Source organism: Podarcis tiliguerta (genome assembly GCF_965153285.1).
Source record: "Podarcis tiliguerta genome assembly, chromosome: 17".
Classification (NCBI taxonomy): domain Eukaryota; kingdom Metazoa; phylum Chordata; class Lepidosauria; order Squamata; family Lacertidae; genus Podarcis; species Podarcis tiliguerta.
Genome location: NC_139550.1, coordinates 38,834,567 through 38,853,444, shown reverse-complemented (window position 1 = coordinate 38,853,444; position 18,878 = coordinate 38,834,567). Strand labels below are relative to the sequence as shown.

General features: G+C 44.8%; 3 protein-coding genes across 4 annotated transcripts in view; 2 read left to right on the top strand and 1 right to left on the bottom strand.

Moving 5' to 3' along the window:
* LOC310668132 (intercellular adhesion molecule 2-like) overlaps positions 1-5,467 on the top strand; it is a 200,882-nt gene extending 195,415 nt beyond the window's left edge. The window contains exon 7 of the mRNA XM_083421123.1: positions 4,993-5,467. The gene's annotated coding sequence lies outside the window, so the exon portion shown is untranslated. The remainder of the gene's footprint in view (positions 1-4,992) is intronic.
* Positions 1-8,381, bottom strand: part of SHFL (shiftless antiviral inhibitor of ribosomal frameshifting) — a 320,289-nt gene extending 311,908 nt beyond the window's left edge. The window contains exons 1-3 of one of the 2 annotated variants that reach the window (XM_083421139.1): positions 7,944-8,381; positions 2,173-2,256; positions 1,569-1,672 (exon numbers count right to left, since the gene is read on the bottom strand). Coding sequence is in view for 1 of the 2 variants with exons in the window: in XM_083421140.1 (XP_083277266.1) it covers positions 1,569-1,587 (19 nt within the window). In the remaining variant the exon portion in view is untranslated. Of the gene's footprint in view, positions 1-1,568; positions 1,673-2,172; positions 4,368-7,943 lie in introns of those variants that run through there. The other variant, XM_083421140.1, reaches the window with a different exon arrangement.
* A 155-nt stretch (positions 8,382-8,536) lies between these two features.
* Positions 8,537-18,872, top strand: LOC310668121 (selenide, water dikinase 2-like). The gene is made up of 8 exons (XM_083421092.1): positions 8,537-8,843; positions 10,068-10,171; positions 10,318-10,425; positions 11,235-11,389; positions 12,441-12,531; positions 13,757-13,856; positions 17,853-18,065; positions 18,160-18,872. The coding sequence occupies exons 1-8, from the start codon at positions 8,552-8,554 to the stop codon at positions 18,387-18,389; spliced, it is 1,293 nt and encodes a 430-aa protein (XP_083277218.1). The 5' UTR covers positions 8,537-8,551; the 3' UTR covers positions 18,390-18,872.
* Positions 18,873-18,878: the final 6 nt, after the last annotated feature.

Here is an 18,878-nt window from a genome sequence, read left to right as displayed (position 1 = left end):
CTGCTACCTGTTGAATTCTGGCTTTCTAGCGAAGTCGCCTCTCTTCCTGCGCCGAAACTTGCGAGCAATTAGGCTGTTTCGTTTCTTCTGCTTCGCCCCCTCAGCTCCCCCCCCCATACGATTATCAATTCCTGTATTGTTTCTTGAATACACTGAATGCATTGATTACATTTGTTAACCCACTCTTAGGCCAGGCCAAGGAGCTTCGGACCTCACACCTTGTTCTGACTCCCCTCCAGACCCCATGAGATAGGCTTGGCCGAGAGATAGCGGTCACTGAGTTTCATGAAGGCTCCATCAGAATTTGAACTTGGGTCTCTCTGGTCCTAACACAACATGCGGTTCCTGGGTCTTTATTTTATTTTTAATTCACCCTACACAAAACAAAAGATTAATTGCCCTTCAGTCAAAATTCCAAGTTTTATCACACACAGAGGAGGAGGTTGAGTCATCCTTCTATTTAATTATTTTTCATTGCCTATTAGAATCATGCATAGCTACTCAAAAGTAAGTCACATTGGTTTCAGTGGACCTTACTCCCATGAAAATGTGTCTAGGACTGCAGTGAGCATTTAAAAACTGATTTGGTTAATTTAGTATGGTGTTTTATCTCCCACTTTGCCTTTTAACTGGCTTACAGTGGTACCTCGGGTTACACACGCTTCAGGTTACACATGCTTCAGGTTACATACTCCACTAACCCAGAAATAGTACCTCAGGTTAAGAACTTTGCTTCAGGGCGAGAACAGAAATTGTGCGGCAGCAGCAGGAGGCCCCATTAGCTAAAGTTAAGAACATGTTAAGAACAGTTAAGGTTAAGAACGTACCTCTGGAACGAATTAAGTACTTAACTCGAGGTACCACTGCATTTTGTTATAGTGTACATGATGCATTGTATATTGTTAGCTGCCTTGGGGAGGCAAGGTAGAATTTTACTAAAACTTTGAAAATATTTTTTATTAGTTTTCAATTACAACAATCCAGTAATAGCCTCATTACAATGCCAAATTATAATACAATTAACAATACTAATCACTGAGATGCCAAATTATACAATTAGGTGGCCCCCCGCATACTAGAATTAATGGTTTGATGACGTTTCTGCGTTCCAAACTCTTATAAATTTCAATTATGCTCCAGTCCAAATACCAATCCTTTGTATGGCAGCTGCAGTTTTAATGACTTCCGTTCATAATGACACGTTGAATGATTTCTGCATCTACAGATGAAGCATTCAAACTTTCCTTTCTGTGTGTGGCAATTATTCCATCCATAGTGTTTCTTCCTGTTTCTACCTTGATTCTCAGACTTAATCCATTCCAGAAGTCCATTCCAAAACCAAAGTGTTCCAAAACCAAGGCGCACTTTCCCATAGAAAGTAATGCAAAATGGATTAATCTGTTCCAGACTTTTAAAAACAACCCCTAAAACAGCAATTTAACATGAATTTTACTATCTAACGAGACCACTGATCCATAAAATGAAAGCAATAATCAATGTAATGTACTATAAATTAAATAAGACAGTATTGTAGATGATAAAACTTAAAATTAGGGTTTTTTTCTTACCTACACTGGTGATATTCATTGTTTGGATGTGGGGCTTTTATCCATTTCCGCAGTCAATCAATCAGTCAATCAATCAATCAATCAATCAGTAGCTGAACTGAGTTCTACACAAAACACAAATTAACGGAAAAAGCCTCAAAAACAAAAACGCAAGATAAATAGCAAAAACAAAAGTGCCAAACTTAATCTGTTCCGGAAGTCCGTTTGACTTCTGAAATGTTTGAATACCAAGGTGCAGCTTCTGATTGGTGCAGGCGCCCTGGAAACAATAGCTAACAGCCACACTGGATGCTCGGCTTCCGAAAAATGTTCAAAAACCAGAACAATTCCGGGTTCGGCATTTGGGAACCAAGGCGTTTGACTACCAAGGCATTTGAAAACCAAGGTACCACTGTATTATGTCTATCTTTTGTCAATTGTTGCTGTTCTCCAGCATGGAGGTCCTCAAGACAAACCTCCCTGCTCAATGTAGGCTTTGCAGTGCAGGATGCAACTACAGCATCCCTGACAGCTGGCCACCCTGATGCCTTTGCTTAAATACCTCCAGTAAAGTAGAGCCCACCACCTACCAAGGCAGTCTGTTCCATGGTTTAACAACTCTTACCTTTAGGAACTTTATCTTCCTTCCTTCCTATCCCTCTCTCTCTATCCACTGACATGTTCCAGCACGCAGTTCAAATGTCCTGTTCTGTAGATAATAAAGATGAAAATCAAAACTTGATAATGTCCGTATTTTGACACCCTCAATTATTCCCCCTTAACAAATTTTCAGTTTCCACAAAATAATAGGGCCCCATTTGCATGAAACATTTAAAACAGTATATATAATTTGATGGCTGAGCTTCTGGGGGATGGAAGTCCTTCCTCCTCCACACAGGTTGCAAGCCATCAAATTGCTTGTCTAAAATTCTTTAGTAATATCAAATAACATTTTTTGTTTTGTTTGCTTTAGAGCGTGGAGATTTACTGCCAGTCTGAGTCAGGATTAGTATGGCTGGAATGGTCTGTATTAATTTCTGCAATGTCTGCATTGTGCTCAATAGTTCTTCCATAAGGTCTTAGAGGATCACAAGTGTGTTGAACCAAAGGTGAACTTTTCCAGAAGCTTTTCTAATGCCATCTTGGTAGTCAATATAATTCCAACGTTAATTGGTAGTTGTTGTAGCAATGAGCTCATATGTGTTTATATTTACTTGCTTTGATATACACTAATTGGCTTGCTTTGATGCTATCCTTACCTGTGGGCTTGGTGTAGGAATAACGAGGGTGACAAAAGGTTGGATGCAAGTGAGCTGTGCAGGAGCAAGCTGAAAAGCCAGCCTTGCGGAGCCTCTTTTTATTGGATAAAATACAGTTAGAAAAAGAGGTAGTGAAACCACTCTGAACTTTAATATATTCCATATAAACACATTCTGAGCATTAGCAGGTGTTTCCCATAGGCGTTGTGAAAGTGGATTATGTCTGTGTTCCTTGTTATGCTTTAGCCAAGCGTTCTGTCTAGTAAACAGATCATATGAAAGGACAAAAGGTCAGGGGGAAAACCCTGTCTACTTGCCAAGAGGCCACAAGTTTGTGGAGCGTGGGTGCAAGGCTCCTTGGCACGCTGTGGCATGCCAGGTGTGAGGTGTGCCTCAGCACAAGCGGAGCCTTACCTCCATAGCTCCAAAAAGCCAGTACTGTTGAAAGGACATGGAGCCTGTTATTGCTACAAAGGCGTTAGGCTTTTGTGAATGAAAAGATACTTGCTACAGTGAGAAAGGGAAGGAGTGATGCCCAGCAGATTGCCAGACAATGTGCTGACTACTGGCTAAAGCTGTGTCTGAGCATTCAACTTGCTGCTAACACCGGCAACACTTGCAAAATGTACAGTGAAAAAAGCCTTTGGACCAATTGTCCAAAAAAACTGGCCTGCTGAAAACCATGTCTGGAGAGATCATCACAGACTGCAGGAAGCAGATGAAGCAATGGGCAGAGCACTACCAATAACTGTCCTTGCAGAGAAACATGGTCTCTGACACAGCAGCCGACAGTATCCTGTCTTGGAAGAGCAAGGTGCTCCCCCACTCTCAAGGAGCTGAAGAATGCCATCAAATCTCAGGCATGCAGTAAAGTCCCAGGACAGGACAGAATCCCAAGAGAAAGCCACTTTTAAATCCTCCTCATCACACACCGCCACAGTGTTGGGAATAAGGTCCCATGGCACAAGACATGCGCTACTAAAGCATCATGACCCTCTGCAAGAACAAAGGTGACCATCATGGCTGTACAACCCATGTAGTTCTCAACAAATCACAGTCACTCGCTGACAGAATCTATCCTGTGTCACAATAAGGTTTTAGAGCTCAGAGGTCAACAGTTGACCTGATCTTCTCGCTGTGTCAGCTGCAGGAGAAATGCCAAGAGCAGAGACACCCTTTCATATATTGCCTTCATAGATCTGATGAAGGCCTTTGATCTCATCAGCTGAAAAGGACTCGTCACACTGCTCAACAAGATAGATTGTCCACCTAAGCTTCACAAGAGGATTGTGTCCTTCCACAAGAGCATGCGTAGCACTGTCCAATATGACAGCTCATACTCAGATGCCCTCCCTATAAAAAATGCTATGAAACAGGGCTGTGTTCTCACCCCAACTCTTTTTGCCATATTATTGTCGCTGTTGATGTCCTATGCCTTCAGCTTGACTGAAAATGGTGTGTACACCATTCAAGGAACAACTGGGTTCTGTTCAACCTAGCACAGTTCCATGCCAAGACTAAAGTGTGGCAGGTTCTTATCTGAGAGATACTGTTTACAGATGACGCAGCCTTGACAGCACACACAGAGGCAGCTCTACAGAGACCCATCAACTGTTTTGCCCAAGCCTGCAGGGAATTTGGTCTCAGAGGAGAAGATGGTGAAATGCAAACAGGGGACACAGAAAGGGCTGAACTGCTCAATGCCTTTTTTGCCTCAGTCTTCTCCGATAAAGAAAACAATGCCCGACCTGAAGAATTTGGAGGAAATGATTCAGCAGAGGAAACACAGCCCAGAATAACTAAGGAGATAGTACAAGAATACTTGGCTAGTTTAGATGTATTCAAGTCTGCAGGGCCAGATGAACTGCATCCAAGAGTATTAAAAGAACTGGCAGATGTGATCTCAGAACCACTGGCAATCATCTTTGAGAATTCCTGGAGAACAGGCGAAGTCCCAGCAGACTGGAGGAGGGCAAATGTTGTCCCTATTTTCAAAAAGGGGAAAAGAGAGGACCCAAATAATTACCGCCCAGTCAGTCTGACATCAATACCAGGGAAGATTCTGGAGCAGATCATTAAGCAAACAATCTGTGAGCACCTAGAAAGGAATGCTGTGATCACCAGTAGTCAGCATGGATTTCTGAAAAAAAGTCATGTCAGACGAACCTGATCTCATTTTTTGACAGAATTACAAGCCTGGTAGATGAAGGGAACGCAGTGGATGTAGCCTACCTTGATTTCAGCAAGGCATTTGACAAGGTGCCCCATGATATTCTTGTAAAGAAGCTGGTAAAATGCGGTCTTGACTATGCTACCACTCAGTGGATTTGTAACTGGCTGACTGACCGGACCCAAAGGGTGCTCATCAATGGTTCCTCTTCATCCTGGAGAAGAGTGACTAGTGGGGTGCCACAGGGTTCTGTCTTGGGCCCGGTCTTATTCAACATCTTTATCAACGACTTGGATGATGGACTCAAGGGCATCCTGATCAAATTTGCAGATGACACCAAACTGGGAGGGGTGGCTAACACCCCAGAGGACAGGATAACACTTCAAAACGACCTTGACAGATTAGAGAACTGGGCCAAAACAAACAAGATGAATTTTAACAGGGAGAAATGTAAAGTATTGCACTTGGGCAAAAAAAATGAGAGGCACAAATACAAGATGGGTGACACCTGGCTTGAGAGCAGTACATGTGAAAAGGATCTAGGAGTCTTGGTTGACCACAAACTTGACATGAGCCAACAGTGTGACGCGGCAGCTACAAAAGCCAATGCAATTCTGGGCTGCATCAATAGGAGTATAGCATCTAGATCAAGGGAAGCAATAGTGCCACTGTATTCTGCTCTGGTCAGACCTCACCTGGAGTACTGTGTCCAGTTCTGGGCACCACAGTTCAAGAAGGACACTGACAAACTGGAACGTGTCCAGAGGAGGGCAACCAAAATGGTCAAAGGCCTGGAAACGATGCCTTATGAGGAACGGCTAAGGGAGCTGGGCATGTTTAGCCTGGAGAAGAGGAGGTTAAGGGGGGATATGATAGCCATGTTCAAATATATAAAAGGATGTCATATAGAGGAGGGAGAAAGGTTGTTTTCTGCTGCTCCAGAGAAGCGGACACGGAGCAATGGATACAAACTACAAGAAAGAAGATTCCACCTAAACATTAGGAAGAACTTCCTGACAGTAAGAGCTGTTCGACAGTGGAATTTGCTGCCAAGGAGTGTGGTGGAGTCTCCTTCTTTGGAGGTCTTTAAGCAGAGGCTTGACAACCATATGTCAGGAGTGCTCTGATGGTGTTTCCTGCTTGGCAGGGGGTTGGACTCGATGGCCCTTGTGGTCTCTTCCAACTCTATGATTCTATGATTCTATGATCAGCCTTACAGTAACTTAGGTCAAGACGCCTTCATCTGTCCCAGTTGCAACAAAACATGTATCTCCCATAACATTCTCTACAACTATACAGGAGCTGTTGTCTTTGTCCATGGAGTTTAGTTAGTTTAGGTCTGTAGTAAAGTTAGTATATTTCTGAAAGCCATTCCTTGGTCAAGTAAGGGAGTGAAGCCTTGTGGGAAACCAACAAGCCACAAGGACCCTGGGAAAGAAGCCCTGTTGCTTTAACTCCAGACTAACAGGCGTCCAGGATGAGAAGTTTATGGTGGGAAAGGAAGCTGATTTACTGAAGGATCTGGCACCTGGGTCCTATGTTATTCACATTTTCGCACTGATGTTATCTTCCTAAGTGCCTACATCTGCATACCATCCAGGAAGGGAGGATACCCCTTGATCTGGCTCTGGGTTCTTAATTGCCCCAGCTGCCAAGAGATAGATTGATTAATCAGCAAGTCAGTCATTGGTGAATTTGAAAATAATCTAAAGTTATGATTGGTCTTGGGGGTCCGTTCCCACGTGTGTATTGGGGATAAGAGACCTGGGAAATGAATGGTCAAGTGCGCTTTGCAATCCGCATTGAGCCCGGCTAGAAGCTACACCTAATTAGCCGACAATCACAGCCTATTGTGATGGAGAATCGCTGTTCTTTTCATCTACGGACTTAAAGACTTTTCTATCCTAACCTACAAGTAGTGTGATGTAAGTAGAGAGTTAGTTATATTTTACAATGTTCTTATTTTGCTTCTGTAACCCTCAAGTGATGTGCCTGCAAGTTTGCATGTGTTCTTATGTTCTTCTTTTTTAAAATAAATTTTTAAGAAAAGAAACTGTTTTAGTTGTGTGTCTTTCTGGGAATCAGCTAATCCTTGCCTTACGCTTGGTTACGCCTACCGTGTGTATTTCTGCCTGCAGATATAAACTGCAGGGTTAGGGGGAACCGGTACTAATTGAGGCGCAGCCTTTCCCCTTGGGGCTGTGGCTTGGAGTTCCCCGGGTTAAAGGGGTGGTGGCAGCTACCAGTATATTTTGTCCTGTCTTGTAAAATAGTAACCCCCGCTTGCCTGGGCTACTCAGGGGTCCTGTCTTGCCGGAGAGCAGAGATAGGGCAGTGTGGCCGAGTGGCAGAGGGCAAGTGGACGGTTACGTTACCACAAGGTCCATATAGTTAAAGCTATAGTTTTCCCAGTAGTGATGTATGAAAGTGAGAGCTGGACCATCAAGAAGGCTGATCGCCGAAGAATTGATGCTTTTGAATTATGGTGCTGGAGGAGACTCTTGAGAGTCCCATGGACTGCAAGAAGATCAAACGCATCCATTAAGGAAATCAGCCCTGAGTGCTCACTGGAAGGACAGATCCTGAAGCTGAGGCTCCAATACTTTGGCAGCCTCATGAGAAGAGAAGACTCCCTGGAAAAGACCCTGATGTTGGGAAAGATGGAGGGCACAAGGAGAAGGGGACGACAGAGGACAAGATGGTTGGACGGTGTTCTTGAAGCTATGAGCATGAGGCAGTGGAAGACAAGAGTGCCTGGCGTGCTCTGGTCCATGGGGTCACAAAGAGTCGGACACGACTAAAGACTAAACAACAATAATACGGGAGCTGCAACCTTAACAGAGTCTGACTTTGCCCCCAAAGGTTCACTCCTCCACTGTCTCCTGAGACAGATACCAACCAGTATTATCCTAAAACCTTTCACCTCTTCATGCAAAGCAGATGCTCTGCCACTGAGGTAGAACTTACCCTTATTTATGTGCTACCCAGTGGCTATGCAATTTATGTACAACGAAGAGCCCTGTTGGAACAAACCAAGGGCCTTTCACACCCAGCCTCGTTTCCTATTGTAGCCAACTCAATGTGTTACAGGACATGAGAACAGCAGCCATCTGCCCACGCGTGTCTTAATTTTCGGGCACTGGACGCGTCCCTTGGGGGGCGGGGGGGGGGCGGGGGGTGAGGCGGCTGGGCTCCCGCTCGGGGCCATCTGGCAGGTGCGCCTCCCGAGGAGAGAGGGGGCTTGACAAGATGCGGAGCTGGCCGAGGGACACGTTTCAGAAGAGGCAGCGGCAGCAGCATTCCAGGGCCCGTGAGGGCAGCGCAGCCCGCCCTGGAACCCGACTGTCCGAGTCTGGCGCCGCGGGGTCCGGGCGGCCCAGCGAGGCGGAGCAGCTCCCGCCCCGGACGCCACCTTCCCGCCCGCCCCTGATTCGAGCGGAGCCGGAAGCAGCGGGCGGAGCGGCGGGGCGCCTGCGCGGGAGTGCGGCCCTCGCGAGAGCTCCGAGAGGCCGCCGGCGTTCCCGCCCTTTCTCCTCAGCCCGCCCAACGGCCGCCCTCTCCCTCGGCAAGGCGTCATGGCGGCGCTGGCAGGCTCCCCCTCGGCCGGCCTTCCTTCTCTGGCCGCGGCGGCGGCGGCGGCGGCCGCCCCCAGCCCCGTGGGCCCGCCGGGCTACCGGCCCTTCGAGCCCGAGGCGCTGGGGCTCAGCCCGGGCTGGCGGCTCACCAGCTACGGGGAGCTGCGCGGCTGAGGCTGCAAAGTCCCTCAGGAGACGCTGCTCAGGCTCCTGGAGGGACTCGGCGGGGCCCGCGCGGGAGAGGCGGGCGGCGGGGAGGCGGCTGCCGTCGGCGGGGCCCCCCGGACCCTCGGTGAGGCTGGGCGCGGAGGCGGTGGGGAGGGCGCTCCGAAGGCCGCGGAAGGGGGAGGCCAGTGCTGCGGGGGTGGGAGGCGCTTTTCGGATTTTCTCCGTTTAAATCAGTGCCCCATATCCTGCAGCGGGGTAGCTTGCTGATGCGGGAGAAAGGCTCTGGCCCTCCGTAGACCTCTCCCCCCGTTCTGTTTTTCTACTCGAATATGTCGTTTTCTTAACGTAGGGGAGTTTTAAAGTCTAACCTTCACCAGAAGCTCTAGGCTGAATTTGTCTCCCCCACTCCAAAAAAATCACATGTAATTAACGCTGATACATCTTACAGAATTATTTCAAAGATTGCAACTATGTAATGTGGAGACTGCGTTAAACACTTGAGACCACTTAAGTATTCAATTACAAGTACTGTATAATTCCTTCCGTACAAAAGTCCATTCTACAGTGGTACCTTAGTTCTCAAACAGCCTAGTTCATGAACAACTTAGAACCCGAATGTTGCAAACCCGGAAGTGAGCGTTCCAGTTCTGGAAATATTTTAGTGTTGCGCTTCCATTTTTAGAGAGATTGCACTGATTGGGGCAGTGGGGAGAAGCCCCCTGGCAGCGCTCTGAAGCCCAGCTGCCTTGACCTGAGAGAGAGAGAGATCTTGAAAGATCATGCTGATTGGGGCAGTGGGGAGAAGCGTTTTAGGGGTAGTTTTTCAACAGCCTGGAACCGATTAATCCATTTTGCATTACTTTCTATGGGAGAGCACGCCTTGGTTTTGGAATGGACTTCCGGAACAGACTAAGTTCAAGAACCAAGGTACTACTGTAATAATAATAATAATAATAATTTATTTGTACGCCAGCCACTCTGGGCGGCTTCCACAAAGACCAAAAATACACTAAGATGTCATACATTAAAAACTTCCCTGAACAGGGCTGCCTTAAGATGTCTTCTGAATGTCAGGTAGTTGTTTATCTCAATCTTTGGACTCTAGGACATTATTCCTCATTTGGCTGCATTTGTAGACCTGGGCTGAAGATAGGGCTGTTCTGACTACCTAAAACAGTGATGGCCAAACTTGACCCTCCAGCTGTTTTGGGACTACAACTCCCATCATCCCTAGCTAACAGGACCAGTGGTCAGAGATCACAGAGGTCATTGGCCTAAAACAAGTAGGTGTTTGGGGTGGGAATACTTCTAAAGGTGCTGATGTGCTTGGGGTCCCTTCTCTCCACAGGCATCGGAATGGACTCCTGTGTGATCCCATTGAGGCATGGAGGTCTCTCCCTTGTACAGACCACAGACTTCTTTTATCCACTAGTGGAGGACCCGTATATGATGGTGAGCAGGCTTGACTGGATAAAAAAGAATTAGCCATGTTTGTAGTGGAACATGGTACATTTGTGATGTGAGACAGTTCATGAGGACAGTTGCCTTGTGTGTCATCTTCCTCATTCTATATCTTTTGTTGCATGTGTCTGGTCTAGGGCCGCATTGCCTGTGCTAACGTGCTGAGTGACCTCTACGCCATGGGCATCACAGAATGTGACAACATGCTTATGCTTCTGAGTGTAAGCCAGAAAATGACTGAGGAGGTGAGAAGTATAATGGATAATTTTGTCTCTAGAAATACATTTTACTTAAATAATAGGGAAAATGAATATTTTAATTACAATTTTTTTGACATAATTATGGTAGGTAATTATGGCACAAGTGGATTTCAGAAAAGGAACTTCTTTGTCTGGCTTCACCTGCAGAGCTTTGGTTTGTTTCAGCCTGGCTACGGCCTGGAAATAGATACCTCTGAACATTTTAAGGCAAATAATTTATAGAGCACATGCCTCACTTGTCAGAGGTCTAAGGTTCAATCCCTGGCAGCCCCAGCTAAATAATTGGGTAATAGGTGATGTGTATTATCCCTGCCTGATACTTAGGAGAGCCACTGCCAGTTAAAGTAGGATTTAAGTGAATGATTATTTGCAAGGAATAAGATCAGAAACCTAGTTCAGACATGTCAAACTGTAGTTTGTGTTGACCATAATTCTGGCTTCCAGACAAAAAGGTCAAACCATGCTTTATTTAGGTTTTCCATTGGCAGTCTTGTTTCTGTGATGTTCACCAGAGATGGTGACTTGTCGGCTCATTTATCACACCAAACAATGGCTGGCCATTTGCAAATATTTGCTTGTCAACTTGGGCATTATAAAAACCTATAGTTTAGCTTCCTTAACAATGGCTTTGTTTGGTGCTTGAAATGTGATTGCATGACACTTCACAGAGTAAGTGCTTTATAGACCCTGCCTTTCTGTGAAACATACAGGTAGGAAACAGTCCTTAGTATCCCTGACCCAGCTTTCCACATCAGTCTTGATTTTCTCAATCCTTTATTTTATCCTTCACCCAGGAGCGGGAGAAAATAATGCCACTGATAATCAAGGGCTTTCGGGATGCAGCAGAAGATGGTGGCACCTCAGTAACTGGTGGGCAGACTGTCCTGAATCCTTGGATTATTGTTGGAGGAGTTGCAACGGTTGTATGCCAGCCCAATGAGTTCATCATGTGAGTAAATGCATCTCATTGGGAGAGACCTGATTTGAAAATTCATGCCATAGATGTCTTTACAAGAGAGGTAATTGTGTTGCAATCTTAACAGTTGAAAGGTTTAGGGATGCTTGCTAGACATTGGGATCACTGAATCAAATAATGAAATGGTAGAGTTGAGCTAGGGATTGCCCATGCCACTTTAGAGCAAAAACAGTAGGGTTGGGGGCTGGCAAATCCTCTTAACTATTCCAGGACTAACAATATTGCTGCTTCGGCTGTCACAGTGATCATAAAGTCATGTGGAAGATGAGACTATAGTAATGTACATAATGCTCTGAAGACAAATGATCCAGTCTGTGATTCAGATAACCAGTACTGGCTTTGTAAGCTGTCTGTATGCAAGTTTATTTTGGGACCATATTAATGCTTCCTCAGCCATGATTTGATGGTTGAGGCAGCAGCTGACCTGGCATTATATTACTGAGACTTGGTGGAATTGCTGGGTGGTGTTGTCTCTTTCAGCTCTTTCAGACTTAACAGGGTTGAAGGTTGCCATGGTCGGCAGCAAGGATGGGGAACCAGAGGTCATACTTGGTCTCCCAGGCCATTTCCCCCCAAACTATGGCCACTTGCTGCACACTTGATGTCACAGTTGTCATTGTGTGTGTTGCAGGAAGAGATGCAGCTTGATCCTGTGACAAAAAATAAAATAAAATTGAACTCCTGAGTTTAGTTCAATTCTGCTTAGTTTAGTTCAATTCTGCTTAGTCGCTGTCTCCTCCCATCCCCACAGGCTAATTTTGACAGGTTGGCTGGACCATACACCATTCAAAGTTGGCCTGTAGGGCAGAGTGAACTAAAGATTTTGCCTGCTAGGACAAGAAGGTTCCCCCTCTCCCAATCTATCGGAAAGCTGTCTCTTGTTCCTGACTTGGGGAGATAAACTTTGGACCCAGGTTTAGACACCACACTAAGAACTCTTTAAGAACTCTGTTATGGACAGGCTATAACTGCTAAACATAAACAAGTAGGTCTGAGTGTGAGCTCCTGTTTCTTATGATTTTAGGCCAGACAGTGCTGTTCCAGGGGATGTTCTTGTGCTGACTAAACCACTGGGGACTCAAGTGGCTGTAAATGCTCATCAGTGGCTAGATAATGTAAGTGCTCATCTGTGGGAAACCTTGCGCATCCATTTGTATTCCTCTATCTATCTATCTGCAGGGGATCCTCTTGTATGTATAGTTTTAATAAGCTAGGAGGAACAAGGGGCATGTGGTTGGGTGCATTCCTTGCCCCAGCACCTTGTCCAGATGAGCTCCTTGCTTAAGGTGAAAGTGATCCCACAATACAACCTTAATAGCGGCACTGGGTACTTTCAACAAATGGAGAGTCGATATCACACCAAAGTTGAATGACTTTATCCTCAAAGTGCATAGCCAGTTGGTCACAGGGGTCTTCGAATGCTTCTCCACACTGGGAGTCAGTAACCTCCAGACCATCTGAAATAACTCCACTGGCTAGCTACCAGAGGAGACAATGCGAGCTGCAAAGAGAGCCTGTTTTGCAGCTTACACTGCCACATAGTAGGCACAATTGTGTGTTTTTACCAGTGTTTGGTCAGCTTCAGAATGAGACGTGCACCACTTGCACTCCAGTCTTTGTCCAGCTTGTTTCATAATCCGGATCTCCTCAGAGTACCAAGGAGCTGCTTGGGCTACAAAATGCCAGTGTGGGTGTACAAAAACCACCTGTTTCAAAAGCAAGACAGGACTTTGACAGGGTCACCAGCTTTGTCCATGGAAAATCACAGAGCATTCAGGAACCTGATTTCATCAATCTCTGAGGACAGGCTACCTGAATTGGCCCACCACCCTTACAGGGAGAAATGCCACCGTGAGTCTAATGGTCTGATCATGACATCGGAATGCATTGTACTCCCTCTATCTTCAGTCCATCCCTCATATCACTTGGGGGCAAAGATCACATCGGGTGTGCCACACCTGGTGTGTTGGACCGATAACTATCAGAGATGGATCCATGGTTGTCATGGAGGCCACAAAGTTTCGAGCTGGCCTGATAGCAGCCTCCGCGTGGATCTTGAAATCCCTCAAGATTATCATTTTAGTATCCCCAAGACTACATCTGCCAGCTAGATCAGGGATGCTGCTGGACAACAGGGCAATCAGCACCCTCAGTCTGCCTCTCTCTAGCCCAATACAAGGAGTAGATTCCCTAAGCACATCCCAAGGTCAAGAGGCTTCCTGATCAAGGAGATGGTGTTATTATAGACATGTTGCATTGTACTAACTTGAGACCCCTGAATTTGTTAGTGAGAAATGCAGCCTCAAAACAATTTCTTAACATACTACTTTTCCATTTCAGCCAGAACGGTGGAATAAAATTAAGCTGGTGGTCTCCAGAGAAGATGTTGAACTGGCATATCAGGAAGCCATGTTCAGTATGGCCATGTTGAACAGGACAGGTATGGGGTGGGGTGGGGTTTGACTTGTTCTTCATTTATAAGGCAAAGGATTGACACCACTGTGGCAGCAAATAAATCTTGAAAGTCTGCCCATGTACTTCTCAAGTTCTTGGGGCATTCGAGTCCCAGGACCTTCTGAATTCTTCTAATCTTCATCTTTTAACCTTCATCTTTAAAGGAGAAAATTTGTTGAAATATGGAATGTCTTGTTTTATGTACAAGAATAATTTTTATTTTTTTACAGTTGATTAATCAGTTGATTAGTATTTCTCATCACAAAGAGCTACCATTGGGATGAAAGTAATAAAGCTCAGGTGATTTATGATTCCGTCTGCAGATATGTGTGCAGATTAGACCTGGGTGATTTTTCAATATATCGTTCAAAATCGATTAGGAAGTACACATCATGATAACTTTCATAAAATGTTACCTGGCAAACATCATGAATTTGAGAAAACCTGTGTGCTTCTTAGTGCTTCCGGTGCCTCCTACAGAAGCAGCAAGCGACTCACAAGAGCAGGTGTAGCAGCTATCACAATGTTTCAATTCTGCAGCGAGCCCCAGCTCAGCTCCACTACCTCTGCAGGTGACGATTATGAAAGTAGCTGGGAAACCAGCAGCAGCAGCAGCAACTTAAAAGACTAGGTTCTGCTTGCTTAAAGTAGGCTAGTACCCAGTGTGACAGGCTGGTAGGTGTGGTTTGCAGAGATGCTGGTCTAAGCTGGCTTGGGAATTCTTGCTGGAAGCCCCCTTTCCCCTCTCCTTACCCAGTGAAAGAACAAACAGGGTTGTTTTCTATAAGAACAAAAAAGGTTGCCCTGTTATTTAAGTCTTTCTTTACTCCCCTGCGCATGTGTGCCTGAAGCAGCTCTCTCCCCTCTGATGCCTTTACTGCCTGTCTCCCCTTCTGCCACTCTGTGTGCGTGCGCGCGTGTGTGTGTGTGTGCGCGCGCACACACACACTGCAAAGCCTTTCTCTCCCCTCCTTTATGCCTTTACTACCCATCTGAGGCTGGGAGCAGTACCTTTCCCCATGTAAAAGAAAGAACAAAAAACCAAGTTGCCCTGTTAAGGCTCTCTCTATTCCCTTCTCCCCTTCTGCACTGTGTGTGTGTGTGTGTGTGTGTGTGTGTGCGCGCGCACGTGCGTGTGCATGCGCATGCCTTTCTCTCCCCTCCCTTTACTATTGTCTGAAGTTTTGATGCAGCCCCTTCTCCCCCGTCCCCATGAAAGTAAGAACAAAAAAACAAGTTGTTGTGTAAGACATAGTTGGTTCACCCTAAATAGCTTCCCTCATATGAAAAAGGCTTTTTTTAATTTAAAGGATGCTATCTCATTGCCCTTCCTCCTTCCCTTTGATAAAAAGGGAGAGAATGGTGTGATGGGGGCCCTTCTGTGTCACAATGGGGAGAAATGAAGAGGGGGGAGATTTAACAGTTGCTGCCTCGTGCTGAAATGGGAGGCTGAGTGTTGTGAGGCAAGAATGATGGGGAGGGTGGGTGCTTGTTGGTAAGGAGTCCAAGCAAATGTGTGTCTACTCAGAAGTAAGCTCTACTAAATTCAATGGGGCTTACTCCCAGGAAAGTAGAAGCAAGTTTAGCTGAACTCAGGAGGGCTTACTCATGCACAGAATTGCAGTTGGCCCTCTGAGTTGGGAAGGAGATGCAACTTGGCACTAGTAAATTACATAAATTACTCTTAAATTAGTAGAAAACAGATTGAATTGTTAATCATATGCAAGTTTAATATTGTAAATTTTTAATTTGCCCCTAAAACTGCATAGAACATTAATATATTCTCCAGAAATCTTTAATGGTTTGGTTGAAGCATGCTATCATTGAGTTAATTTTCATATAATTATATGCATCAAATTTAGATTATTATTTTGTTGTTGTTCCAATATTTTCCCAGATTATTTGTATTCACTCTGATTCACCACTGTATTTTGGATTGTCCTAGGCCTGAATATTCAAGCCCCAAAGCATCCTGTTTGGATGCATTTTGGCTTGCCTGCTGATGAAAGTGATGATTTAGTGTGTGGTGATTTAGACCCGTAACTTAGTAGCAGTTGCAAGGACATTACCATGTTCGCCTCTACGTAGTCCATCTTATTTCAGATAATTGTGATGTATTGGTATATCGCAATGTTTAGCTGTATCGTTATATTGAAAACCAGATATTGCCCAGCCCTAGTGCCCTTCAAAATTTGATACTTTTAAACAAAGGGGGAATTGAGTCCATAACTTAATTTGCTGACAGAACTGGGTGTACACTAGTGGCCCAAATTGTGGAAACGTTTTGGAAAACGTGTATTTCCGAGGTTTGATGGCTCCTAACATCACTTCTTCTTTTTTTTTTAGTAATACCATAAAATTACATATCAATGGAAAGATAATTTAATGAAGAATGTAATGCAACAAAGTTTGTTCAATTATCTGTCAAAAGTTATAGCCAAATAACCAGAAAAAGGAAGCACAGCTTGCTTAGGTTGACCTTCATTTCAATGTAGCAAATGAGCATGAGTGTTTAGAGAGCCAATCAGGTGTCAACTTGTCTGGGCAATGATTCAATCAGGTCACAGTAGGATTCAGCTATTGATGTTATCAAGCTGGTTGTTTTTGTGTTTTGTTTTGTGGTTTTTTTTTGTTTGTTTGTTTTGTTTGTTCTTTCATTTAGTAAAATAGTACTATTAAGTGAACAAGGCTACAATTATGAAGAAATTAGAAGAAAAATTGGTGGAAACTTAACCAAAGGTGGCATTGCTAAATTTTTGAAGAGGTGTAAGGAGACTCAGTCACTACAAAATGAGACTGGAAAAGGCAGGAAAAGGTGCACAACAGCAGGTGACAATGGAAGAATTGAGAGACTTGTGTATATGGGACAGAATAAAATCATCTGGGTGTATACAAGATGACATGGTGCAATGTAATATGAAGTTGAGTGCAAGAACTGTTTGGCACAGACTGCAGGAATACGGTCTAAATGCTAGAATTCCAAGGAAAAAGCCATTGTTATCTCAAACAAAGGTTGAAAAGATCAAACTGGGCTAAAACCCATGTTAAGTGGACAGCAGAACAATGGGACAGTGCTATTTGGAGGAATGAGACCCAAATCTCCTTGCTTTTGGTAGTGATGGCATGAAATACATGAGGAGAAGAATCAGATTTCCATTCTACTTGCATTGCAAGAACCATGAAACACCCAGTTAAGTGTTATGATCTGGGGCTGTACGATAGGAAAAGGTGTGGGCATAATTTGCATTATTAATGGGAATGTAAATGCCCAATATTACATAACCCAGACGAAAATCTATGGAGCCAACTAAAGAAACTTGTTAGTCAGAAGCAACCCAGCAAGAAAACCCAATAAATGGAGGCAATAATTCAATCTTGGTTTCATATTATTACAGCTGCAGAACTAAAAAACTTGGTTCACTCCACAGGAAGGTGTTTAAGGCCATAATTAAAGCTAAAGGTTACCCAACTATTAACTGACGTGGTGAGAATTCTTGTATATCTTTTTCTATGTTTCATGTTTCTTCTTTATGACTGCTGTTGTAATAAATAATCCTTCATAAAAGTTATTGCATTACATTCTTCATTAAATTATCTTTCCACTGATATATAATGTTATGGCATTACTCCAAAAAAGTGTTTTCCCTGGAAAGTGGCTTGTAAGGGAGTGCAGCCCTTGGGCTGAAAAGATTTCCATCCTCTTAGACATGAGGCTCTAGGACCTGAGTGGACCTGATTTCCCCATACCTTGATGGGCAGGTATTAATGAAGAATGAATGTACATCGTATATGTAAAGCCAAAGGTTCCTGCATCCCTGCTGAACACATAATGTTGCTACTACCCTTCAGCTGATGTAGTGATTGGTTCTTGCTGTATTAGGTATAGGCTAGACAGTGGTTGTTTGGAGATTGCTAGCAGCAATTGTGACTGCTACTTTGCCATTACTTCTGCTTTTAAATGTTCATGCTCTTGGTCTTTCAGCTGCCAGCTTGATGCACACTTTCAATGCCCATGCTGCTACAGATATTACAGGCTTTGGTATTCTGGGTCATGCACAGAATTTGGCCAAACAGCAGCGCAGTGAGGTGTCATTTGTCATCCACAATCTGCCTATCCTTGCCAAAATGGCTGCTATTAGCAAAGCGTGTGGCAACCGGTCACGGCTACTACAAGGAACATCCCCCGAGACATCTGGTAAGATCGATAGCCTGCGCTACAGGAGCTGAAGGTGGGGTTGAAGGGAATTTAAACCTGTAAGTGACCTGTAACTTGCTCTCTTACATGGCAGGTGGGCTGCTGATCTGTTTACCCCGAGAGCAGGCTGCTCGCTTCTGCGCAGAGATCAAATCTCCCAAATATGGAGAAGGACACCAAGCCTGGATCATTGGCATTGTGGAGAAGGGCAACCAGACCGCTCGCATCATTGACAAACCCCGTATCATTGAAGTGACACCCCGTGGGGCCAGTGCCTCCCCTCAGGATAATAATTCCAGCGCCAGCCCTGAAGCTGCATCATGAGGTGGCAAAATAGTTTTCTTTTATCCACTGTAGGTTCTGGGATTGAAAAGGGTAGCACCCGAGCCTTTGGATCAGTGTGCAAAATGATCCTCAGAACACTATCAGTTGGTGGCTGGTTCCTTCCTGCCATCTGATGTGATCAATTTTAAAGTCATTTCCTGCAAGCAGGTAAATTGTGGACACTCTTGATTTTGGAGAAGATGGTAACTTGAATTATTTATTGGAATAGTTCTGCTTGTTATTGAGCTCTCCCAGCTTTTGGTCAGACTGAGCAGCTGGTCCAAAAGGAGGGTGGGTGACTTAAAAAGCCATTTGGTTGGGCCAGAGGTCTCTCCTCTCATTATGAAGCACCTCCGTTAAAACCCAATCACGGGCTTGGAGGAGCAGAGGAAACCTGGAGGAGCAGCACCAAGCTCAGCTTCATGGATTGTTCCTTGGGTTGTAAATTATTGGTGATTGAGTTAATAAAGTTGATTTCTACAACTATTG